Below are 26,626 nucleotides of genomic sequence, written 5' to 3'. Positions count from 1 at the left end.
TCTGTTTATTCGGTTGTTTGTATCCCATTAGAAAATGTTGGTGCCACTCTTCCTTTGATCAGAAGGGGGTGGCTTTTTTACAGTAGGGATACGGCCAGGCTCATGCTTAAGCAAGTAACTTCCCTTGCAGTGTAATGTTAAGACTGCCTCTGCATTGTACGGCCAGTAAATTATCACGAGTCTCATGAGATGTTAGTAAAATAATGGGTATCAACTTCATTGAAGGGAATGGAATTTTAACCACTGGTCCACTGATAGGGAGAACAAGTTTCAGCCTGGCTCCTGTCTGCTTACGTGACAGCTTTTGAAGTCCTAGAAGAGCGGTTTTCCCTGCACCTTCATGATTGCTAGAGCAAATACAAGGACCCTTGAAGGTGGGTGGCAGGGGTAGTGGAGCCTCCCTTTTTTGCAGCAGCTCATGTTTGCACTAGATCAAAACTGACTTTCCTCTTACAGAAGTAGAGTATCGAAGTATTGTTCAAGTATTTTGAGTAACTTGATCTGTGGTTCACCTGGTGGCACAGTTAGACATCAACCACCAAGTAAAACGTGTCCTGTCAGAATTGGAGCGTACGGCAACAAAATGATTTGATTTACTGGCATAGCTACGCCTCCTTACCCAAAAGTACACGAAAAGCTGACAGAAATGCTTTTTTGTTCATGTAACTGGTGTAACTGTACCCGTAAGAAGGGTTTGCCAACTTAGGAGAGTTTCCAACAGTGATATACAATACATTATGGAAAGGAAATGCACCATTGTACAATGCAATGTTGAAATGCAATGAAAAAAACAACAAAAAAAATGCTTTTCCTATTAAAATCGTTAAATAAATGAGAGGCAGCAGTCCTTGTCAGGACTCTGAGCTGGAACCCTTCACACTCAGTGCATTACGCTACAGTGCTCGCAAGTGAAAGCCTGAAACATCTGAGCTTATCTAAACCCTACCAAACAATATGAAAAAAAAAACCTTCCAGTGACTTAACCGGGCCCCGTATTAGGTTCTTTGCTTGTTTTTTATTTGTATTAAAATGCCATTTATTTAATATCCAACTTTTGTCAGCTGGGAAAGACAGTCCCTAGCTCTTGTTTTTTCCCCAAAATCAAAACCTGATGTTACCCCCCAATTATGGATATGTTGAAATGGGTCATTTGAATGTTATTTTATTTTACAAAAATAATAGTAATAATTAAAAACAATATATCCAGGTATGTGAGACGCATAGCAGTGGCCACCTTGAAACTGTTATAGATTCCATCAAAACAGATTTTACTGTATGAACTGCCACCACCAAGTGCTGACTCAATGATAGCTTTTACGTGCACCTCTAATGTTTAGCAGGAAGAGATATTACTCATTTTACTTAATGCCCTTTCTGGGGGACTGTTTCAAAGCTTGCAAAGTGTGTATGAGGCCCCACAGACTGCTGACTCCACTGCAAAGTTATTTTACATCTAGTAAGTTCCAGGATATTGTGACTGTTTTCTAAATAACGCTATCCTTTACTGATCGTACTTGAAAACAAAGTTGCGCTGTTCCAAGTGTTGCCAAGTCACTTTGAAAGTCTCACTGTAAGGTTTCTCAGTGCTCACCCCGTATGTAGGGCTGGGCCATTGGTTTGTCTTTTTGTTGGAAGGGAAAAGCCACCCTGCTCACTGAGGTATCTGCTTCCAGTTAAGTCGTGTGGCAAGAAAGCTTCTGTGAGCTTACAGCATGAACATCTTCAGGCTTTTACATTTAGTTGATATTTTGTAGTTAGTTTTTACAGAACCTACCTGGAATTTTTTTTTTTTCCCCCCTGAAGTCCTGTTTGTTTGATTGTTCAAGAAGAAGCATGTAGAGTTTGTGTGTACTGGAAAAGACAATGAATCGTACTCCATCGCTGACAGTTGGGTTCCCCGTGTGAGTCCCTGCCGTCTGTAGCATCAAGGGGGCTCTTGCCTTCTTCAGGCAAGCCCTTAAATGGGAGTTGAACCCTTGCCATACAGGGAGATGGGTTTCAGCACCTGTGGGGTCTCTGCGAGGGAAGTACTTCAGATGTGCCTGTGAACATTTTATATTTTCTTGAAACCTGAATCGGCTCTGAGGTTCCCTGAGACTTTTTTCCAGGCAGCAGTGATACTAAGATACACGCTTTATAAAGGCTGTGTTAGCATTGGGCACAAATGACTTATTTCCTGAGTTAAAACTCCTTTCCCCAACTTCCCTTTAAAAAAAAAAAAAGCAAAAGTCAATAAAAGATTATTTGAGGAGAAGAGCCATTGTGATTTCATACGGAGGCCATCTCAGTTCTCCCTTTATATCTGATGCTCGCCTGGGAGTATACACTGTACTCATGTCCTGGGCTTGAATTGTTTTCAACTTATTAATAGTTTTGAAAATGCATTTAACAGTTAACTGCCAATGTGCATGCTCTTTTTGGTTACAGCTAACAAGCAGCTGGTCAGTACATTAACAAAATTTGGACTCGGTTAACTCTTGTAGAACCACATCTCTGCATTTCTTCAAATGCCCTTGTCAGAGCTATATGGGGAGAAATCCGGTAGGATAAAACCAAGGGCACATGCTTAATAAGGGAAGAAATGAGCAGAAGGAATTCAAGGAGGAGAAAATCTTCTTGTATTTTGGAAGGGAAGAAGGGGTGCAACGAGCAGGGCGTGAGTTGTTTCCTAGATAGAAAGAAGATGAGTGTGTGGTAGCATTTAGTAAGAAACTCCTTAAACAAAACTTTACCTCAAGGGAAATGGAAAGAGAGACATTAGTTAGTAATTCATTTAAAAGATCTGGCTGATATTGCAGATCGCTTTTTGAGAGATATTTCTTAAGTGAGCCATTTTACTTGTTCGTTGAGAATGATTTTGTTTTGGTGTGGGGTTTGTTTAATTTCTGGTGGAGGTCTGGAGGGCAGAGAAGAACCTCAAGGGTACTAGTTAGTAAGTGTTTTATTTTACAATTGAATCCATATTCTCTTATGGTTACTTTAGCAGCTTTGAAAATCTCATTGCTTGACTCATTCTGTCAAAATTTACATTTTAGATAGTCGAAATCATGCCTGTCCAGTGATGAGCCTTTTTCTTTCCAATGAAGAAGAGGCGCAAGTGTAGGATATATACGGCCAAATCTTTTTACATGTGGCTGCCATCTGCGCGAGCTAAATTACTCCCTATGAATCAGGCATACAATATGCGTGCTCTCTGTTCTGTATAAAGATCTGCTCCCAAGTTGTTTAGAGTCATCCTTTCTCACTCTCCATTTAGTCCTTTCTCTGGCAAATCTCCTATGGACCTCATCTGGATTCTTGCCTGATTAAGGACTAAGCACTTGACCCTGTGAGATAATAAAAAACCAGCATCCCCACAAGAATTTACAGATTTCAATGGGAGCTGAAGGCGGTATGTGCTGCTAAAGTGTTCAGCATGTATGCCGGGTTTAAGGTAATGATTTCAGGACTTGGCTGTGTTACAGTGTACGTACTTGCTGGCCCTAACTTGATTAAGCTGCAAGTATATTACCATGATTTGAATCCTCTATGGAAAGGAAAACACATGGTCTCTCTGTGGATTTTGTGGCTTATTTAGAATGAGTTTTCATTTTCTGAATGTGTATATTGAGATGTTCCTCACTAGAAAGTTCCAGTTTATTGGTACTCGTATTCTTTTGGAGCTGTTTTTCTAAAAGCAGGGATCCAAGAGCAGATTGCTTTGGGAAGTGGAGGCAATGAAATTGTAAGATCTAGGAAGGGTTGTAACTTTGACTCTTATTGCACACAGCCTTCCAAAATGATTCACCGTTTCCTTAAAAGATTCCGGTATCTCCAAGTTTTTGTTAAAAACAAAGAAACACAAAGCTAATTATCACATCCCGGAAGAAAACACATTACAGAATTAGGCCATATAATGAGATAATGAGCACAGTTGGGTAGTGACCTTCAGCTCTTTGTGTAGATAATGCCCTTTAGACTTTCTTTATTTTAACAGAGCAGACTACGCAAAACCAAGGCTTCGCATTTAAAAAAGAAAAACGGAACTCCCACAGAATCTCACAGGGGAGAAGGGGGAAAGAAGTATTGAAGTATTGAAATTCTCACACAATCCCCAAATTAGCTTTTAATTCAAAAACAGCTAAGTGTGTAATGCAGTTTAATGTGCAAGTAATTTCTCACATAAGAAAAAAATTGCTCTTTAATGTTGTAATACTGCTTATAGGTTTCTCTCTGAACTCTACTGTGCCTAGGCGTAGGGAGGGGCCTGAAACCCAATTTTAAGTTGAAAGTATAACTCTTAGAAGACAAAAATTTCTTGAGTTGAAGGCTACAGCATGGCTACAGGATGCCTACCAAGAAAAGCACATTGTCTTGAAAAGCAAACCACAAACATAGGTAGTATTTAATTAAAGCAACGTTTGTTGAAAATGTAGATATATTTGTCACCTAAAGAACTAGGTAGCTTTTTCGTGGTAAAGCTCTTTTAGTCTTTCAAGACTGGCATTTCTGTTTTCATAAAAACATTTTTTGGTGCATATATCTATCTCTTTTTTTTTTTTTTTTTCCTATAATTGGCTTCATATAAGGTTCATGGGGCTGGGTTACACTGTGATTGGACACGTGGTAGTATCTGGTCAAACAAGATAACACTTGTGTGTTAAAACACGTCACGCTTGTTATCTTCCTGCAACGTGGACTTCTGTTGTGATGACCTGGTGACACACAGTGTTTATGCAGAGGTTGCATAAATCTCTATGCCTATATACTATGCACAGTATAGCCGAGGTTGGATGCTTGTAAGGCAAGCAGAATGGATACCCTTTTGCTAAGGCCCAAGTGATGCCTGCTCCAAAGAGCTTATCATGAAAAAAGGTACGAAACAAAGACTGGCAAAGGCGTTCTTGAACATGCAGCAGGGTGTAAAAGATGATGATTATCAACCAATAAATTTGTGGTCATTTAACTTTTATTGTAGAGGCTTAAGGAAGTAAATATGGGGTTCGACTGAGAAGTGAGAAGCTGTGAAAAGAAAGAGTAGGAGGCAAAGACTGTGAAGGAAAGAATTGGAGGAAATAAAGCATAATTTCTGTTATCAAATCTGTATCGTACAGTTCATGGATGTCACTGATACATGGGGGAAAGCAGGAAGGAGGAGGCATAAGGGCTTCCCCCTCACCTGTAAATGCCCTTGGCTGGCTTCAGCTGGGGAAGTCCTCTGTGTCCCCCCAGACGGTGTGGAAAGGAGCTGGTAGGGTGCAGTGCCTGGAAGAGGAGGGACCATGTGCCTTCGTGCCCTGCTTCTCCTGGCAACTGATACAAAATAATCTTCCCAGTCCCAATTTTCCTTAAATCACTCTGAGATTTCAATTTCAGTAGAGTTCGTGAGTCTCTGTCATTCCCCGTTTATGGCTGGTGTTGTGTTTCATGGCTGGACTAGTGCGTTCAGGGGAGTGGAAGATCAGGCAGGGCATGGGGCATACACTGTACGGTGACACTCTGGCCGGGTGTTGTATGATTACATACTCCCACCGTCAGTTTCTCTTCCATTCAGTGTGTTAAACAATATGCGCTTTTTTTTTTTAAAGGAAGATGTGAATAACAGTTAAGTGGTGGTTTTTGTGTAAAGCATTCAAAGAGAACATGCTGTGTTAGGTAAATAGGGTTAATCTGAAGTCTCATTTAAAAGCCACCGAGTTATTTGCCTAAGGACAAGCTCACTTTTTCAACTGCTAAATTTCTTTTGCCCTATAAATTAGCGGTGGTAATGTTAACAGGTTATAAAAGGGGAAAATATAGCCGTGGAGTCATGTTAGTGGGAACCATTTATCTTAAGCGCTAAGCTGCTCTTTAAATGATAGTTACGTATTTAGGAAACCTACATCTGTTTTGCTGAGTCCAAGTATTTCAAAAGTCTCAGATCCTTGACTCTCTGAAAATACTCTGAAAAATATTTGTCTAGGCTTATAGATGGACCTGGCATTTCTGGTTTAGGTCATCTTGCTTCGAGATAACTTCACTGTGGTGATGGCAACGCTGAGATGTGGTGGAATGGCCTGTGGACTAGTGGAGGGGTTGGTTGGTTGTTTTTCACACTTCGGTATTAGCTTAACAGCTTGAGTTTAATATGTAACATCACTCTTTAAACAGAGCCTGTTTTCAGAGTGTGGTGTAAGCACTGAGCTTGTTAATGTTCAGGTATTGTTTCTGTTGCTTCTGGTCAGCCTTTCAAAACAGGGATTTCTTAGGCCACTTGACCTCTGTATTCCACTCATCCTGTTGAGTCAGCCTTATTAAGAGGACAAAGTTCAATTTCTTCCAGTTTTGGGAGGAAAAAACAAAGACGGTTTCTGCTTTTCATAGCTATAATCCAAAAGCAGTTGGCTTGAAGAGCAGATCTACTTATTTAATTGTCTGAATATTGACAGTTTTATAGAAGCAGCAGATGAGAAAATATATACACTTGATCTGGACAGGTATTGTGCCCAGCGAACAAACCTCCAGATGTTATTGATGAGATGATGTTTGTTTTTTTGTTTTTTGTTTTTTTTTTTTTTTTTTTTAAAAAAAGCTTTTTTATGGCTGAAGACCATAGATGCAGCTGTTTATGATTAGATGGTTTCAGAGCTGGTCTGAATCAGAGGTGCTTTTCCTCATATAGAAAGCTTTCTCCTCCTTTGAGGCAACAAACTGTGTATCAAGTCATCCTGCACAATAAAAACCAGTAATGGAAAGGGATTTGAATTTTGTCATTCAAATTCTGTGTTGATGACTCAGACTTTCTGGTTCCTGGCTCTGTGTATGGTGGGTATGACTGATCATCTCTCTGTGCTGGAGAGGCTGGTGTCTTTAATACAGGTACCTGGCAGCCGGTGGTCATCTTGGCATGACCCCAACAGCCAGTTGGGCGGAATGGATGCAGACATCGAAATACATGCAATTCCCAGAAACAACATGTTTTAAACCTACTTTGAGCTACTTTTGACCACTTGGGCCTTCATCTGTATTTAAGATTCAATCTCTGTTAAGTGTAGCTGGCCTCTTGAGTTAGATGTTGCCTGCCTGCAGCAGGCTACCCAAGGCTATCAGAAAGTAGTCTGCTCTGCTCTTTTTCACCATGTCTTTTTCTGCCTGGAAGCTTCTTCTGGACGGAATAACAGGAGTTTGGCTGTTTGTTCAGGACTTTCTGGGATCTAGGAGCTTGGTTAAAGCAACTGTTACTGGTCTGGAATTGCTTCCAGGTGTTTGGAAGTCCTGGACAACTGGCCGCAGTGCGTGGACGTACTGGATGCAGGTGCTACATTGCTGTATAGCCAGCCAGGGTCTCCCCATGGGAACGCTGAATTGGAATGAAAATCCTTCTGCTTTTGAAGGGAAGGACTGGACATTGCAGATCATAATTTTCAGGTTTTGTTGTGGTTGTTTTTTGCGTTGCTAGCTGACAAATGGTCACTGCTGTTTATATTGGAAAAAGATCAGTGAGTGCGGGGAAGACAGCATTTCACAGTGATCCAAAAAGAGTTTATCCCGAGCTCTTCTACTGCAGGGCATTTGTGTACAAGCAAGCTCTTCTGCCATGGCCGGAAGACTTTAACTTTTAACATTGACCCTTCCTATATCCTTGTAAATTTCTCCCTGGACATACTGTGATATTTTAGCAAATCACCCTGTTTGGTTAGTTATGTAGGTGAAGCTGGGTGTGGTGTGATAGTTATTTTAGGCCTTCAGATAGTACGGTGGTCTTGAAAGGTGAATGTGTAGAGAAACTGTCTGCAAAATAAGAGATGTGCAGTAGTTTTCAAATCTGTAGCATCTTGTAAACGTACGTTTTGTCCCATAAAAAGATGCTATAACAGTAACCTGGGATAATTATAAGAATCTGTAAAACAAACAGGGTTTACTCAGGATCTGTTTAATCAGAACAGTAAGTAAAACTTCCTGATCCTCGTTTTCAGCTTTTTTTTTTTTTTAATAGCGTCCCCCCCCCCCTTTCCCCCTCCCCTGAAAGCTAGAGGTAGGTCTGACTTGGACTGAGAGCTGACCTGGTGAAAGCATTTGACAGCTCCTTCAGTCTCCTTGAAAGATGATTCTGTCTGGATAAAAAGCATTAGGTTAATTCAACAAGAGTAAGTAACTTTATGGTATCTGAAGGACTGTGCCATGGGGTCCCAAATATGTAAATGAATTGAGGCTACAGTGTATCTGTTCATTAAATTATTAAAACCATTCAAACTTCAGACTTCTCCCACATCAGGTCTAATACTGCTACATCTAAGATGATCTTCACAGTGTAGCTGTAAACACAGTTTCCAGAAGCTTAACACAGAAAGTGAAGATGAGGAGGAGAGGGCTGTGCTGAAATGCGATTTGGTTACCACTTAAAAAGGAGGTAGCCCCAGTCTTGCCTTCCATCTGAGGTATTAATAGTGGGCTTACGGGAACGCTGGTTAGGGAAGCAATTTTAAGAGACCTTGTGTCATGACTGCAATGTCCTGTCATTGTAAATGGTGACTTTAGTAATGCTGAGGAAAGTAAACGAATTTGCTTCAGGAAAAGCTTTTATGTTCAAAAACAACAGTCTCCTGCGTGCTCTTCAAAAGTGGAACAAATACCTTTATATGACTTAAGTGTGATTGATTGTTCTCATTTCCACTGAATTTTTTGTCAACATATAGGTCAAATAGCTCTGGAGAATGCGTGTGCGTGTGTGTATATTTACACACGCACGTATATACATGGAACTTAGTGAGGTATGGCATGAAGCCTTTTCGGTGATCAGAGCAGTTGCTAAGCTGTGATTATTTGTGTTCTCCACCATGGAAAGATTTAGTCAAAGTGAAAAATGCACGAGGGGCTTTTGAAAGTGGTAGTTTGTGTCACTGTTGTGCTGATCATGGACTAGAAGGAAAACGTATTTGCACAGTCAGCACATTTTCTAAAATCGGCAGTACCTCTTTCTAGGAAGGTCTTTTTGCATTCAGTCTGTGGTTTCATGAGCACAATCAAGTCTGTTGGCTCCCTGCTGCCCGCAGTGGGGACAGGGGTGCAGGTTACCCCACTGCCCTTTGTGGGAGCCAGCCTAGGTGCTCCTCAAGCCTTCCTCCCTGCCATTCAGTGCACCAAAGACCGACGGAAACCTGCTTAGTCTCTTTATTGCTGGGTTAGTTTCCTGTCATGTGAGTGAGTTGAATCAGCTCCTGGGGAAGGCAGGTTTGATGAGCATCGAAATAGGCATAAGGCAGCTGGGAAGTGTCGGTGGGAAGGAGAAGAGAGGTGGAGGGAATGAGACACCCTGGTTTTGGCTGCGGTGAGATGTTGGATGATTCATCCTGTCTCGTAAACCTGCAGCATTAGGTTTCAGTGGTTTTTCATTCCTCTGCCTGTAAAATTAGCTGTGTATGTATAGGTCTGTCAGACCTGCCATCCCATGAGAGACTTGCTCGTCTGAGTCCGTCCCCATGGTCCCATGTGGATGGCGCGGCACCCCGTGTGGGTGAAGCGCAGAGCCATGCCCTAGGTGCCAGGCACAGCATTTGTCACCTGCCAGCCAGCCATCTGGTGCCTGGGGGCCTGTCCTGCACCTGTGCTGGTGCTTCCTAGCAAGCTTCAGATAACATCCAGGCACCAAGTCACAGCACCCAGCTGCTGCCTTGGCTTGGGGCTTCACCCCAGCGCACGGCCAAACTGCCGCACGTCCCCACTCGTCTGCCTGTGCCGTTCCCTGGCATAAGGGCTCCCATCTCCTGGGCACGAAGCAGTGCTGGAATTTCTGCAGAGTGAGTTTCATTTACTCTGTTGGCTGTCTTCTGACTTTTCACCTCGGAGGCAGGTCTAGCCTAATAGACTGAGTTTTTGAATCTCAAGTGCAAATTGAGAGTAGATATAAAGGAGGGACGTTGTAATTGTACAGCATGTGCAAAAACTAAATTCCCTGATTTTCACTACTAAAATTGTGTGAGGGGCATCCTTTAAGAGGATTTCTCACGTTTGGGGTTTTTTTGCGTGCTTTTGAATACACTGAGCCAAGTCCTTGCTGGTTGCTGACTTCAGGAATATTCATGGGTTTGCTGGACTACATGAGCCATCATAGCTCCAGTCAGCCAATGCTGATAGTGCTCAGATGGCTTAAAAATGATGACTATGGGGATTAGCTCACATGGGTAAAGCCTATAACCATGATAACTTAAAGGCAGTTTGAATCTCTGCTGTGATGACGCTTCTGTTTTAACCAGAAAATGCAGCTGCCAGTTTCGGTAGGCCTTGTTGCTTTTTTATTTTTGCACTTATTTGCCTGTCTTGAGGGCAAAAGTCGTTTTGTAGCTGACCTGCTCACGCAGCAGGGAATTGAATATTTGGTAATAAGTATTTTAAATAATGTTTTAAAGATCCTAGCATGTGGACTTTAGAAAACTCTCTTTTGTCTTGTTCTACAAGATGTCATTTGACACGTTTATAAAACACAGGCAGATGCCTGTGGGTCTGTATTAACATATTATATAAGCTTATTATTTAGCTTAAGATAATCAGGTCTATATGGGATTTATAGTATAATGTATATCTTTTCCAAGGAGCTTGAAAACTAACAAAGGATTTTTTTATTATTTTAAACAAAAATGTCACCATGGGAGAGATTTTTGAGGAATAATTGGCATATATGGAAATAGTGAAGATAAATGCTTCTAAAAGCCTAAATTAGGTCAGCTGCTCACCTTACTTTAGAATGTGTCTGCATGTATTTTCTTTGCTCCCCAAATTTTTCCTGTATTTTTGGATTTTTGGTGTACTATTACTTTAAATGAAATCAAGGGGAAATTTTGAGCCAGAATAAAGAGTGACTTTGGGTGATCATTTTGTGTTTAAATAAAAAGCAGGGGGAAAGGTACTCAGGTAAAAAATTTTCAAGTTACATTATTGAAAAACTAGATGGCAGGTGGGATGCGCCGTATTTGGGCTGTCCATGGCCTGCTAGACATTGTGCTAATTTCTGTCCCTTTGCTTAACACCAAATGTGCCTAGAGCTCTCCAAATATTTTATCTGTGCTTACTTGGTGAAACTTTTTTTTTTATTGTTGGTGCTTACTGAAGGCTGTTCTGATTGACTTCTGTTCACAATGACTCAGAAGTGTGGGGGTTTTTTGTCTTCTGCAGCAATATCTAGGTGCGTAGTCAACCCTCAGAATTTTGCAAGGACCACCATGCACCTTATCCATCAGACTTTTTAACTGAATTTCCCATAAAGAAAATATGGTTACACAGACCACTTATGAGCAGCTGAGCCATCAGTGACCTGTGGACCACAGTTCTAGGACCACTGCTCTGTTATGTTTGTAGTCCTTGTTGGAGATTCAGCTGTGGCTTGAGCTATCTCCAGAACCAGCCCGGTCCAGCAAACTTGTCTTGAGGTACCTTGATGAACTTGGAAAAACGTTTGCCAGCATTTAGCTTTATGGCTTTCAAATAGGGGAGTGTGGACGCTGTTCCCCTGTCCAAGGGGATGCCGTCCTTGAGTTCAGGACAGAGCAAGGACTTTATAAGCATTCCTCAGCACTGGGGCCGACCTGGTGTTTCTCCTCTCCTTTAGGCACAGAACCTTGAACAATTTTGGGCACAGGGTCCTTCCCGGTTAAAAAGAAACCAGATAATAAAATTCACAAGTCTGAAGAGAAAACCTGTAGCAGGGCATATTCCAGAATTTATTTCCTTGCTGATGCTACAACAGAGGCTGAACAGAGTTGGTTAACTGCATGGGGGCTGGGAAAGAGTACAGTAGTTTTTGCCTTTTTTTTTTCTTTCGTTTTTTTTTTTTTTTTTTTTTTCATTTTTCAAGACAAGACTGAAACTTTAAGTGTTTTGAGGAGAGAAGATTTATTTTGCTTAAGCACTTGACATGGATCAGTTTTCAAGGTTTGTGCAGTGAGACATTTAGTGATAGTGAACTCATCCTTAAAGGGTCAGTTACAGGAATTCAGCCTTCAATTGAACTTGTAATCTTGTTATTTTTAATTAGGAAAGGGCTGGTACTCTGTCAGTTATGGAGCCGTCTTCCCCCAAGACTGTTTCCTTCCCTTTGGCTTTTGCTGCTTCTGAGGTCCACTGCATTTGATGGGTCTGAGGCAAGTAGTTGCCAACTGCCGCAGCTGGAAGCCTGAGTAACAGGGCAACATTTCTTCATTTTATGAAGGGACCTGTCCAGTGATGAGCATTTTCAATCCGTTTGCAGCTGAGGAGGTGGGAAAGGCAGCCCCAGCGCGTCCCGGTCTGGCTGGCAGCATGCGAATTGCATGTTTCAAAGCCGCCGCTCTTGTTCCGACTCCACGGCCAGCGGCGTGTTTATCAGATCTTCCTGACATTCAGCACTGAGCAAATGTTCCCTTTTTTAGTATAAAGTGATGTTCCTGACGTGCTAGCTGAGATTAGGGAGGGGAAAGCTTATAAAGTTTCATACTCGAGTGAAGCACCTATACGTCAGCACAGAAGGGCTTCTGACAGGCAAAACTAAGGGGGGGGGGGGGGGAAACAAACCCCAAACCAAAAAGCCCTCTCCATCTGCTTTTCACTGAACGCCTGGTGTTGTGAGCAGGGTCCGCATGCTTCAGTACTGGCCAAAGATTAGAGGCGGTGACTGCTAGCGTGTTCTTCAGATGGGTTAGACACGAATGACAAGTCTCCCATGTGCCCCCGGGGGTAGTGGCAAACTTAAAGCAGAAGAAGATTGCACGGAAGTTGCTGTTGAGCTGAAAGCTGCACCGTCTGGTACTCTGCATCTCTGTGGCTGTCAAAAAGAAGATTATCTTTGAAAGGAAATCACCTCTCTCTCTTTCTCTCCAGATGTGCATGCATCCATATGCACCAACATCCAGCACTCATTATTTCCTCTCTGAAGACCAAAAAATGACCTGCCAATAATCCAATTGACAGATAAAAGCAAGGCATCTTATTGAAAGAAGAGCCCTTTGTATGTAGGTGTAGTGAATGACAAGTGCTGGTGAAGCTGAGCGGACTGCGTAGGAACCGTTTAATGGAATAATACGGGTTGGATAGAAAAGAAAACAAATTACATGGAAGTTTAGGAGAGTTGTGGAAAGGAGCTCATAGAGGGGGAAAAAAGGCACAGACAGAGCCCCTGTGTGTTCAATGTGTCTATGTATGTGAAGAAAAGGAAGCAATTTGGGCCCAAATAAAAGAAATTAAATAAAAAGGAAAACTTTGGCTATGCCAAAAGCTTATTTTGGAGCTTGGATGACCTATCAAAAATGATGCTAATGTTATGAATTAAAGGAAAATCTGTTAATGGTTTGTAGAAGTCTGTAATACTGTAATCATTTAGAAATGTTTGTTGAGTGTCTAATAGTTTCAGTAACAACAATTATAAAATTTTCTAAATTGGAAGAGTAGCTATCAACTCTCTGCTTGGTACGCACCCTGAATCAGTTAACATGAGGCACCTTTCATCTCTCCTGATCTCCTTGAGGTTGCTCTTGAGGTAGCCATCAGATAAGACTTTGGATATAAACTCTTTTCACTGCATGGTAGTGCCCCTTGGACAGCCAATATAGCACCATGTATTTTTGGGTGAAAGATGGCTGCGTATGTCGCTCCAAATGGAAGTCGGTGGGGATCAAGCATGTGACAGCTACTTGTGTTTCTGAAAAACTGCCATAGGATTTTTTTTTCAATTTTTAAATCATTCTGAACTAAACTTTAAGACGGGAAAAAAAACCCAACAACAACCACCCACCAACGACAAAATCCACCTAAACCAAAAATCCTACCCCTGCCCCCAATCTAGTGAATATGTTCTATAATCTTACTATTGCTGTGTATTTTGGGACCTTTATCTATACCTATTGATGCTGCCTGAGATGGGATACCAGCGCTTCCTGTGTTGGTTTGAAAATCATTAGAACTTGTATCAGCACTTTCAATAGTACCCATGAGTATACAAAGAACTAAAGTATACATTTACGATTTAAATAGGTAACATTTTGCTGAGAGAGACTCAGAAGACTTGTTTTCTTAGGTAAGCATAGGCTGCTGAGGTCTGATCTATGTTCACACGTGTGTTTTGTGCATGCTCTTTGATGATGCATGAATTCCTGTGTGGCTGATCGTGAAAGTAAGTATGGTTCTCTCTCTTCGCCTCCTGAAACTGATTTTATGAAGAATGGAATTTCCTTCTCTGTCATCTTTAAGTTACTCATTTTCAGGAATACGCTAACAGCAGTAGTGTGGGTAGGATGGTTTGAGGAGTTTCAATACTGATTTATTAAAAATACAATGGTTTTGAAACCTGTTTTAGTTATTTTTGCTCTAAGCAGGCATTTAATTTTATAGGCTTTTTTTTTTCCCCTTTTGGCCCCGATACAGAGCTCTCATGTAAACCAAGCAGAATGCTTCCTGTCGTTGTCGGATAAAAGTGCACTTCCATTCATTGTTTCCATGCAACTTCCTATCCTTTCTGTGGTAAAGAGGGATAAATCTGAGACAATTTATGGGCTACCTCTGGGGAAAAGAGACTTTCACAACAAAAAGTTTGAATGTTGTTTGGAATAATGAACAAGGAATGTTAGAAATAGTTCGTGTTTGTTCATTTCTTCCTCTTTATACAATCACGGTGCTGAAGACAACTTCATCCATTAACAGCGATGAAAACTGAATGCTACATTTGGTTCTTCTATTAAGGCTGTTAAGGCACAATGATTACTTGCATTTGAGGTACTGCTTGTTATCTGAAATAATTCTGTATCTTTTACAGTCTTGATACAAATTTGCGATGGAAGTCAGGCATTTCTGAAATACAGCCGTGTCTCGGGGGGAAGCCCTCAGTCTGAGTAATGCTGGCCACTGTTTAAAAAAGGATAGGCGCTCCATGGGACCCGAGATTTATGCAAGAGGATCATCTACATTTTGAATTTTAGACCAATTGCTGGCAACTTGTCTGTTTTCTACTACTTGAGGATAACAACGGGAAAAACTCGGCAACACTTTCTGAAACATTGGTTTCAGTTCTTTGGCGTGGAAAACAGAAGTTGTGCTTTCTGGGTTTATTTAAATGAAAGTCAACACATTCATGCTGTTCTGTTTATACAGATTAAAAAGATGCTCTTATGTTAGTGGAGTGTTTTCCAAATACTCGCTTGGGAGAAGGGATGGGGAGAGAGAGAGAGCGCGAGCATGTATGGATGAGTGTGCACGTTTAAGCATGGAAAAATACTAGAGGAGAGTTCCTGTAAGCAGCATTTTGCTGCAAACCTCAAGAGAAGGTAGGGCTCTGACAGTACTTCTGGTCAGAAAGAAGTACAGCAGAGGTTACATAAAATGTAGCTCTGTGGTACAGTACATCTGCTTTGAAAGACTTCTTTGTTTTCCAGGTACAGATGTTTGTTTTCGAAGATTATGCCTCATGCGTAGCAACGTCTTAAAATTGTGCTCAGCGGATGTTAAACCAAACAGCTTTTTCATTCATTGCCTTTTCTGTTTAATTAGCTTAATAGGTGTATAAACAAGACAGATGGAGTTTCTTTTGTTAAACAAGATACTGACTGATTGACATTGCCTAGCTTTGCCTTGCTTGCTCAGGTATCGAAATGAGTTTTGCTGTATAATGAAGGAATTTGACTTTGTCATTCACATTTTTTCATAAAACGGAGTTTAAGTATAATTTGTCATTTCTAAGTAGCAGTACTTTGCTACAGAAGTTGAGTTTTATTTGATGGTTAACTTTTCCAATTGAACTTGCATCATTTTTACATCCTGGTAAGGACAAAACATCAATAGAAGCTTATTTTTAAGAAAGTGGAAGAAAGCATTTCTGCTTTCAAAATGTAATTTGAATTTTTTCCCACATGGAAAAAAATGCGAGATCTGTGCAGGCAACACTCGAGGTTAGATCATCTCTGCTAAACAGATGAGATAAACCTCGTGCTTTTACCAGTGGCTCGGAGCGGTGGGAGTGGATATTTTGCAACGCATCCTCCAGAGAGGAATAAAAGATTATTTTGCTTAGAAGGAGAAACCAGCATCAGGAGTTTGTACCAAACATAACAACAACCCAAAAAAGGTATGGGGCGTGTCATCTGTAGGTCTGAATCATTCCCAGTGGGCAGGCAGAAGATGCTAGATAGACTTTACTATGCATAACAGAAATGTCTAGAAAGACTGCAGAAAATAGGGGATCAAAATACATTGCAGATTAAGTGTAATCTAATATATTGAAACATCAGAATAGTTTGGCCCATACGTGGAAGAAGTCTGGGCAGAGTTGATGATAATGGAATGGGAATTAATTGGGGGTTGATAGTTGGGGATCGAGAGCACGTTGAGCAAGGGCCTGATTGCACGGAGCATTAACCGTAGAAACCCGTGTAAAAGTGAAGTATGTAGGTTAATGCGTAGTTCTGGAGGATAGGGGTTTTTTTTCCTTGGAGAAAGGGGGAAGGAGCAGGGATGGTGTCGTGAAGTGTTGTTGCTGAAGATTAGTGGGCTTTGAGCACTGGAATGGGGAACCTCTGCTGTGTTTTTGCATAAGCACATGTTTTTGGTTAGTACAGCTTGTATGTTTTAACTCCTTCTACAACCAAATCTTGCCATCTGTACTGAATATTTCTTGAGGATATATTTTTCTTCTTCTCAGTTTAGGTTTTATAGCTCACTATTAGCTATATAGCTTACTATTTCAAGTAGATATATGTGGAGTCTGAGATTTTGGGTGTTCTGTTTGTTTTTTCAAAATAGCCAAAATCAGTCCCTGTCCGTGAATCTTTTCCCCTGTAATTTTAAACCTCTCCCCCTTGCCCCTATGGTAATTCAGTCAGAAGTAGTTTCACCGTGAAAAATACGTTCTTGCTGACAAGAAGCCTGTGCTAGATGTGGCGATAAAAGAACTCCCTGAAAAGTAAGGATATGAAGGGAAACTTACCCAGCCCCGTGTACAACAGCTGTGCTGTGTTTGTGTTTTCAGTACAAGGCTTCTATCTCCTTTTTTTCATATGCCCCCACTTGATTTTCTGTGCATATTGTTTCCTCATGGACTTTTTTGCTCCTTCTGTCCATTTCTGCTGAAGCCCTAGGACGCGTTCAAAGGCTTTCATGGACATTTACTCAATTTCAGTCCTGCTTTGGTTGCAGTTCGCAAGTGGTCTGCTGTTCCTTCTGCGAAAGTAGAATCTGCTCTAAATTCATTGGTACCGGCCAGTGGTTATGGTGCAGTGATTGAACAAACTCTCATCAGAGTTATTCAACAAATGTGGAAAATGTGAGCTTTTAAGAAGTTTTAAAATACTTTTCCTGGGGAATTCCTAGTTTATGTAAACAGTCTTATTGGAGGGAGATATCTGCTGCATTTCAACGCAGTCCATAGTTGCACGAGGAAAGGCTTGTAAGACCTAATATGTAGTAGCAATAGTAAAATAAATACATAAGTAAGTGTTGGGATGTATTATAAAAATGCCAAACTTTTTTTTTTCTGGTATCAGGTAAACACGTAAAAATGATAAGGAGGAGAGAATATCCAAATTAGAATGAAATTTATTTAATACTGTAAGCTTATTTCTTTTTTCTCATTCCCCAGCCCTCTAAAATAGCAAAGCTTTTATTGCAATATTGAGCATGTCCTATTGTAACTGCTAGTTTTTTGAAACTTAAGGTTAAATTACTAGGTGCACAGTGTAAATAAAAACTAACTACAAAACCCCATCCCACACTTTAAAATTTATTTCTTTTTTGCTTTTTTTGTCAGAACAAATCTACAACCTTTGTTACTCCCATGCATTTCTGACTATGTACTAAAGCAGAAAAGTGATAGAAACACATCAAAATTTTGTTTCTCATTGAATTTCTTCCTCCTCCTCCTTACCAAAATCATGGCAGATTAGCGGCAGTATCACTCTGTGTTACGTGTGCTGTGTTTCGTCAGAGTTGGAACTGGTGCCATGAGCTGTATAGAACAAGAAAACCAGAATGCTCTCCTCCCCTCCCCAGCCAAACAATCTGGAAGGCGCAAAAATAAATCAGCAGTAGATTTATACAAATATAAAATGCTTTGGACAGTAATCTTCTACTTTAGTCTTCCTGCTGGCTAGTATGAAGGTCCAATGTACAAATCTTCCTTTCGGTATCTTGCTTCTCTCTCCTGCATCTTTCTTATGGTGGTCACACTTATTCAGAGAGGAAAATCGCGTAATCCAGGAAGAGCCTTGGACAGTCCAGCTCCTTGTTGTTGGTGATGGTGGTGGAAATGCTTCTCCTTTTCCCATGAGGAGAAACGCTGCAGTCTCCTCTGTGCCGCTGCCTCTCATCACAAAGCGGCTGTGATATTTCCTACCATCTCATCTTGTCTTTTCCATCTCTGAGGACTTAAGGCTGCTTGCCAGAACTGACTGATCCTGAGCGGCGATGTCTTACTCAAGTGCTTGCTTCGGAGTATGAAGCTGTTTTTTCATGGTCATCTGTAGTAAAAGCTGCTCTTGGTATTAATGGTGGAGGTTGTCCATTACCCTCTGCACCATTTGAATCACCAGGAATTTGACTTCCCAGGTGGTCTTCTATGAAGGGGTGCGCAGGAAGGAATTTAGTAGTTGTTGTTACAGAGCCACCCATACTAAATAAGTAGTAATGACTTATATTTTCTCTTTGAGTGACAGGCATCACTTCTCTCTGTAGATTCTTATTTCCCTCAATCCTTGAGTATAATTTTTTGGTATAAATGCTGCCCTCAGTCAGAAACCTTTTATGAGAAGAAGGTTGTGTAGGTGGTAACAATTACTCCATGTGGAACAGTGGCCCTTCGCCCATGCACTTGTATCTTTAGAAATGAGTGGTGAAGGTTATAGGAAGAAGTTATTACTAAGTCTGCTCAAGTGCTCCATAGTGAATCTTCAGCTTTTCAGTTCAAGAGAAAATGGCTTCCCCTCCTCTTGTTTTTATAGAACCCTGTTGTCATTCAAAAGTAGGTTTGAGGATCCTGTCTCTTTTCTTCCTTCTTGTTCCAGTCATCATTGTCACTAGCTGATGTAAAAAAATGCCCTTAAATTAACCTTCTCCAAAAGAACTTTTGTGAAAGTCTGTCATTTGGGCATACTGAAATCTCTGCTTGGATAGTTAGCCTCCTCTAAGACTTGCTTTTCAGCATATAAAGCGATGAATTCTAGCAGGATCCGCAGTAATTTATATTACTTTGTACCTGACAGCACAGAGATCCCTGGTGTTCCTCAACTCTGGATTTTGAATTTTTTGTCTTTATGTATAATTACTAGATTTGTGTCATTCCCTCATTCAAAAATCAATTAGAATAAACCTGTCGTTCTTCTAAGGAGTGTTACATCCCATTGGTGTGGCTTGTATCCTCTGGCGTGGCGTATGGGAACCATGCTAACGTGCCGTGGAGCCCCCAGCACAGATTCACACAATTTGCAGGAGCTGGTCACAATTTTCAGCTGACAACACTGTAGAAATCTCCATGAAAATACAACAAAGTATAGTAGCCTTTACCATTTGAATAAAATCCATCACAGTTATGAGCTGGTCTTGGGTTGTTGTATTATCCCCTTTAGTGTCTTACTCCCATTTCTGCTACTTTCTTACAGCAGAACACATGTTACTCATTAGTAGCATGGATGATATGGGAAACAAGAACGTTGAAATTGTTTTGAATATGTTCCAGATGTTAGTATCAAACAAGGTTGGGTCTGCATTAAGATTTCCTTTAAAATATTCTTATTAATTGGAAGTGGAAAATAATTCAATACTAAACGATTCTCTAGAATTCTAAATTCACTAAACATTTGCCATCGTAAAACATATACGTAATAAGTGGTTCTTATAAAACTGCCTAACCCACTTTCCGTCTTCAAAGGGCTTTGCAGGCATTAAGCAACTAAAATTTGATTGTGGTAAGAGCCAGGATTTGCTAACAAGGTTAAATGGATACACAGTCCAAAGTTAAACAAAAGCCCCACGATGGCTGTGTGTGTGCACTTACCTTCTCAGCAGAGAAGGGACTAAAGGCTCGTAGCTGCACTAGGAGGTATAACCTGCAAGATACTTTTGACTCTTTAAGTGCCAGTTTGATGGGGATGAGATGCAAGAGTTATCTGTATGTGTTTGGAGCCGACGAGGCAATCTTGGTACGTGAATTGGAACTTGGCCCTTAAGCAGCGATGATACTGAATTTTGGCAAGATGTTGGTGTCGTTGATGCAGGTGAGGTTGGCAGGAACGGGATGTGGGGCTGGAGTGGGAAGCTGGCAGAGCCCGATCCTGGTGTTTGTGCATGGCAGAGCAGCAGAACAGTAAATCCCAGGCAAGGTGAGGCTGTGGTTTCACGTTGGCTTTCAAATATACAAGCAGGAGGTGCGGAGGTGATAAACAATCAGATTAGTAGTGTCATAGAAAGGGCTTTCTGTTTCTTTTTTCAGAGTGGTAAATATGCACTTTGTATGATTTAAACTAACTAGGGGAAGTAACTAGCTTTCCAGTCAGAGGAAGGTAGGCAGGAGGGGTCTGTGAGGGAGCCAAGAAGAGCCAGAGCAGCTAATTTGGAAAGAGGAGAGCTCTTGCTGCTCCCACTGGAGTGACAGTGTCTCAAAGTGGCACCTACTTGCCTTCGACTGGGCCAGATCTGCAGGTGCAGTAGGTACTGCTGGAGAGAAACGCTGTTAGTGAATGTTTAGTGAATAGCTTAGGTGGTGCTGGATGTGTGCAGCATAAGAATAGACTAAAATACAGCATAAATGGAGAGAAGGTGGCAGAAAGAACTGTCTTGTGTCATGTACAGGCTGAGCATCAGTGGACTTTGTGATCTAGAAATAAGTTTTCCTTTCGCTTGGCGCTAGCTCCAGGCATGCAAGCATATGCTGGGCATGGCACAACACCCAGTTTAGTGGTTGGGCAAATATGCGAATTTCAGTGCATAAAGATTGCTGTTTGGTACTGCCAGCACATTTAAGAGAAATAACATTCATGTGAGAATCTTGAGTTCCTAGGAAGGGTAGTACGGGCCCAGGACATAGCTACACAAACACCTGTGTGAAACTCGGCAGAAATGCGACATCTGGAATCATAGAATCATGGAATCATTGAGGTTGGAAAAGACCTCTAAGATCATCGAGTCCAACCATCAACCCAACACCACCACCCACTAAGCCATGTCCCTAAGCGCCTCATCTACTCGTCTTTTAAATACCTCCAGGGATGGGGACTCCACCACTTCCCTGGGCAGCCTGTTCCAATGTTTAACCACTCTTTCAGTAAAGAAATTTTTCCTTACATCCAATCTAAACCTCCCCTGGCGCAACTTGAGGCCATTTCCTCTCGTCCTATCGCTAGTAACCCCTCTGTTACTTACCCCTCCGTCATTCCTTGTATGTGGGCAATCTTACCGCGTGTGTGGCCCGAGCGCAGTGGAGCCAGCCTCCAGGAGATACTCTGATCTTCAGTACCAATTTCAAGGCCTCTATCTCAGTTGCTCATGAGGCTGGTCTGAAAGCAACTCTACCAAATGCGATAACTCCCCCAAAACGTCGGTTTCTTACACCGAGCGGCTCAGAGCCGCTCTGTGCACCCCTTCCTTCAAAATAGGGCTGAGAGAAGCGGCGTGCCCCAGGCTGGCCGGGCGCGAGCCAGCGCGCGTCTGGGCGCCACGCAGCTGTACGGGTGTAAGAGCGGGCCCACGCCAGTAAGCCCTGCTTAAGGTGCCCTGCTTAAGACTGGTACAGCCGCGCGGGCTCGCGGCCAGCAGGGTGACGGGGTTTCTGCAGGAGATCTGGCCCGCGTCCAGCCGGGACAGAGCGCAGGCAGAGCAGGCATGCCTCGGTCTGCCCTTCGCTGTGCAGATAAGCTCAGCTGCGCACGGTTATCCAGGATGTGAACTTCTGCTCTCTCCGGGAGTATTTCCATCTTGCACGTCGAGCAGAACAGAGGGCCTTGAAAGAAGGGCTTTCTTAATGCGCGCTTGAGGTGCCGGCGAGGGAGGCAGTTACAGGCAGCCTGAACGTACCAGTCACTATCTTCTTCATGTGGATGAGTCCTTGTAGGAAGTGGGGGGAAAATCCAGATGTCTTCTCCTCTAATGTGGCAAATTTGTACAGAATAAAGACCAGATGAAGGCTGGAGGAGAAGATTGGTAGATGCACTTCATGGAAATAGGTGTTTACAAGGGAATCCATCTGCTGAGAGGGAGGTATTTGCTCTTTCTCCTGAACCTTTGCTAAGGAAAGCACACGTTTTTGTCAGCGTCTCCATTTCTGTCTTGTTCCGAGTCTTACACCTTGTTCTTCGTGTGTGTGTTATGATAGAAGCATCTTAACAAATGTCAACTCCATTCTGGTCTGCAAGAAAAAAATTCAATGACCAAGCACTCCTTGGTTCTCAGTTTGTTCCCCAGCCCAAGAAACGCTTGTGGAGTTTAGAAATGCTTTTTGTGCAGGTTGTATAACGCGATCTGCTGCAGGACTTGCACATCAGTGGCTGGGCTAATTGATTAGTACGTTCTCTGATCTGCACTTGTACATCAGGAAAATGAGACCTCTCTGCTGGTTGTGTTATTGTTACAAATTCTAAATATTTCTTCAAATGTTACAAGGGGCAACTTTTTCATTGTTTTTTTCTTTTTTTTTTTGGTAATTGAGTATCATTGCTTGGACTGGTCCCAATTTGTAGGCGTATTCTTAAAAAGGAATTAAAAAAACTCAAATAAACCTCAAACCCTCCAAGCTGGTGGTCAGTGGTACTACCAAGCTCCTCATCTAGAGAGCAGAAAGTTTGTTTATCCTCTGTACCCCAAGCACAGGCATGCATAATTTATGTCTTGAGCATTGCCTCTAACAAATACTCCTGTCTGTGGGAGCTGGCAGGATACGTACTATGCATGGTGGGTTTCAGGAACGGCCCCTTTGGCAGGACAAGGCACGCATGGCCCGAGGCACTGCGAAAATCTCCCTGTGCTCAAGGGCTTTTGCTTTTTCCAGATAAAGTCTGTTGTAAGATGGACTCTCTGACGTCTAAACAGCCAGCTGCTAACTGTATCTTGAATGAACCAGCAAAGTGTAGGTCAGTGCTAATACAATTAAACATGTGTGTACACCAAAGTCAAATGATCTCTAGTGCTGCAATAGCTGGATGTAGACTTCACAAAACCAGACAGAGCTCTGCCATTTGGTCAGTTGAGGATTTTCTTTCATTTTGAACTTTTTTCAAAAGACTCATTTTACTTCAATTGCAGATGTACGCTATCTGGAAAAAAAACCCTCATGCTTCTAGCTTATATTTCTCTTTTATGCCTTGCAGCCTCTGAACTGGCTGGTTCATGTGAGTCTAATTCTTATCTGAGTGACTTTGGTGCAAATTAGGGGTTAAGTCAATTAACGTTCTCCTGTGACCTTCTGAATCCAAAACATACTGTATCTGTTACTGTCAGGGGTGGGTTTGAGCCGTTTTGGAAAAGCAGGGCTGCTTTTCATAAATATTTGTCTTGCTTTAGTTTCCTGAGATATAGTTTGAATGTAAACTGCTCCCTATGTTTCAGCTTTTGTGCTATCTTGCTGTATCACATCACACTGTCTCACGTACTATATAAGAGTATGGCACTACATCATGCTGTGGTGATTATTTGAAAGGGCGTACACTCTGTTTTGGACTAGATATCTGTTATCAGTGTAGATAATTGCTGTCAGACACAAAATAGACTCGGTAAACAAACATTTCATTTTATCATGTGACAGATGCCTGCTGTTTTGTACAATGTATTTGAACGACGTTCACTATAAATCAACACTGCTTCAAAAGCAACAAACCCAACTCACCCAAATCCTTCCTGATGTAATTAGTTTATCCTAGAGATTAACTTTTCATTGTTATATATACATGATTGCATTTTTCAATGTTTGGAGATAACAATGTTTGACATAAACAAATAATTCACATCTAAGATGAACCAATTCCTCCTACCACTATCACTGCTTTGTTTTTTCTCCTTTGGGTTTTTTTGGGGCTTTTTTTCCTCTTTTATCCTTGGTTTCCTCCCTGGTAAAGACAAGACTACCTCCAGTTTTGGAATTCGTGCTTTAAATTTAGACTTTAACAGAGAAATGAACCAACGAGTTAGCATATTCAGGAGAACTTAAAAGGGCAATGGAAATAAATGTCTTCATTTTGTGGATAATGAACATGAAGCCTCTGCTTGTGTTCCCGTGGGTTTTGTGACCAAAAGGATGATGGCTATTTGACAGGTGTAATCTGTGTATTGCTTTCTTCTCCAAATGATGTGCATCTGTGTCTTCCTCTGCAGGTCCTGTGCCTAGGAGTGAATGTGTCTTATCGCCTGTTAACAATTCGCACCCAGTCCATGCCTTATTGGAGAGTTTTACAGTCTTATCTGGCTGTGCAAGCCGAGGCACAACAGGCCTGCCGCAAGAGGTGCACGTCCTCAATCTTAGAAATCCTGAGGAGGGTCTTGGCCATCATGAAAGAGAGGTAAAGGGGAAATTAGTTTTTGTCCAGATCCCTGGCTACAAGTGTGTCTGCAGATGGGATTTTTCTATGTTAATTTGCTGAATAAAGTTATTTCTGAATGGCAACCAGAAAGACTACAAAGAAGCATGCGCAATTTGTGTGGATACTGTCCACCTATGCTTTGCCTGTCATATGAGTAAACCGCTTCCATACCCAGCCACTCTCTCCATCACCTTTCACGACCATGAAGTATACTTAAAAAAGGTGACGGGGTGGGCAAAGGAAATAAGAAACAGATTTAGATCTACAAGAGGCCTTTACAGAATTGGCTGTCTTCAAAAGCAGATCATTTACCTAAATATGTTGTAAATTAACATGAATACCTTTGGATCCCTGCCATGACCACTATAAACAAATATTTAAGTTCAGATTCTTTTACCCCTGTAATACATCCTTAATGCTTCACTGAGGGGGGACTGCCGTACAGAAAGCAAGCGTTGCTGACTATGGTAGTACTTAAGTACAGTCCAATTACTTATTTATGTACATTGCACTCGGAGGGACTGGCAAGAACTTCAGTTGCTCTGAAAGCAACAGCGCAAGAAGAAAAGATTTGATGTTAAGTTGTGCAGTACTGTTGTTTACTCTCAAAACACATCAAAACAGAGTGCCGAAGTGAAAACACTGTATGCCATGACAGCTGAGCTTCTTAGTTCATCTTCTTACACACAAATCCTTAGTACTGCGTCCTGTGAGAGCAACGTGCGTGTACACAATTAGCAGAATTTGTAATGAGAGAACAAAGATGATGATCTAGCAGGCGGAAGCTTAGAAAAAGAGGGTCTAAATCTGTGCTGAAAGAACTTTTAAGTGGAGCCTTTTGTAGTGATTTAAATAAAGGCAGATACTCTTGGCCATAATCAAAGTCTTTCCACTGACTTCAATAGCAGCCTTGTTGGGTCTGTGGTTTGTTCGGCTCAATATGTATTGTATGCATCCATGAAACTTCAGCTGTTGTGTTCATTTTCAGTATATACACTCTCTGAAAAGTCTACTGTATGATGAAAAAGTTATTTACTATTTTTTCAGTAGGCATCTCGTTGGCTGCCCTTAATCAAAAATGTCAGGTCTTCTTCAGTTCAACTGTCACGAAATGAATAGAAAAATTACCTTTTTTTGGGGGGGGGAGGGGGGAGGCTGAGAATGAGGAACAGAGATTTTTATATTTGTTTTGTTTTGGTGGGTTTTTTTGGTTTTGTTTTTTTGGTTTTTTTTTAAGCCTTTCTTAGTTTGCCAGGCACTGGGTTATCGGCCTGATGAGTGCACTGTGAATGCCTGAAAAAAGTGTAGGTACAATCAGTTCTCTGGGCATGAAAACCAAACTGTAGTTGGAATCTGTTCTCCTTTTTTTTTGTTTTGGTAACATAGTTTCTTATGAAAACTAAACAGCCTTATGGGATTCTGCTACGTATTTATCAGTGCTTCTCCCATCACCCAGGAACCTTTAAATCCACTGGCAAGTCATAGACAGATTTGTTATGAGGGGTAGATCTCACAAGGTAATCACAAATTTTGTTGAAAACGGGCAGAAGAGTGCCCTCGCTGTGGGGACATGGTATAGCGGGAACTTGTAACTTCTTAGTTACTAAAGGGTGCCCGGAGATGGGATGAAGCAAGCTACAGCTGGAGCTTGTACCTCCCGAGAGACCGGAATGAATCAACTGCAAAGCACGCATTTGCATAAAACCAAATTTCCCTCTGGTTCGATGCTCCTAGCGCTCCTTGCCTCACAGTGCCGTTTCTGCAGTTGTGCGCAGACACGGTGTGAGCTGGAGTCACGCACGCACGAGGTTCCAGGCTGTGCCGCTACTGTCTAATCACCTTGACAGAACGAGAGAAGATTTAAATATTTGGCTTTGAATAAAAATAGTTGCTGTCTAGCAGAAAGAGGCTGCTTGTGCCTCCTCTCATGTGCTTACGGTAAGAAAGCAGTTTGCGCCAAGCTGGTTTTTTTTGTGCACTTCTGCGGTATACCGAAGTGTAGGGCACAGAATGTATTTCACAATTTGTAGCCCTCAGCCTCCTTCTCCCGCCTCCCAACCAGTTTCCAGGCACAGCCCTTAGAGATGGCTGCTCTGAAAATGCACAGGAAGCTGGAGCCAAGGCTTGCTGGCGACAGCGTCGAGCAGAAGAGTGTAAAC

General features: G+C 41.8%; 1 protein-coding gene across 6 annotated transcripts in view; it reads left to right on the top strand.

Annotated features, from left to right (window-relative positions):
• The window catches only part of TGFBR3 (transforming growth factor beta receptor 3), a 163,302-nt gene that overhangs the window by 64,723 nt on the left and 71,953 nt on the right, over positions 1-26,626 (top strand). For all 6 annotated transcript variants that reach the window (XM_076337720.1, XM_076337722.1, XM_076337723.1 and 3 more), the window contains exon 3: positions 24,262-24,446. In XM_076337720.1, coding sequence (XP_076193835.1) covers positions 24,262-24,446 — 185 coding nt within the window. The remainder of the gene's footprint in view (positions 1-24,261; positions 24,447-26,626) is intronic.

This window comes from Aptenodytes patagonicus, chromosome 5, assembly GCF_965638725.1.
Source record: "Aptenodytes patagonicus chromosome 5, bAptPat1.pri.cur, whole genome shotgun sequence".
NCBI lineage: Eukaryota > Metazoa > Chordata > Aves > Sphenisciformes > Spheniscidae > Aptenodytes > Aptenodytes patagonicus.
Note: the sequence above shows the minus strand (reverse complement) of the source record. Positions and strands in the feature narration are given on the sequence as shown.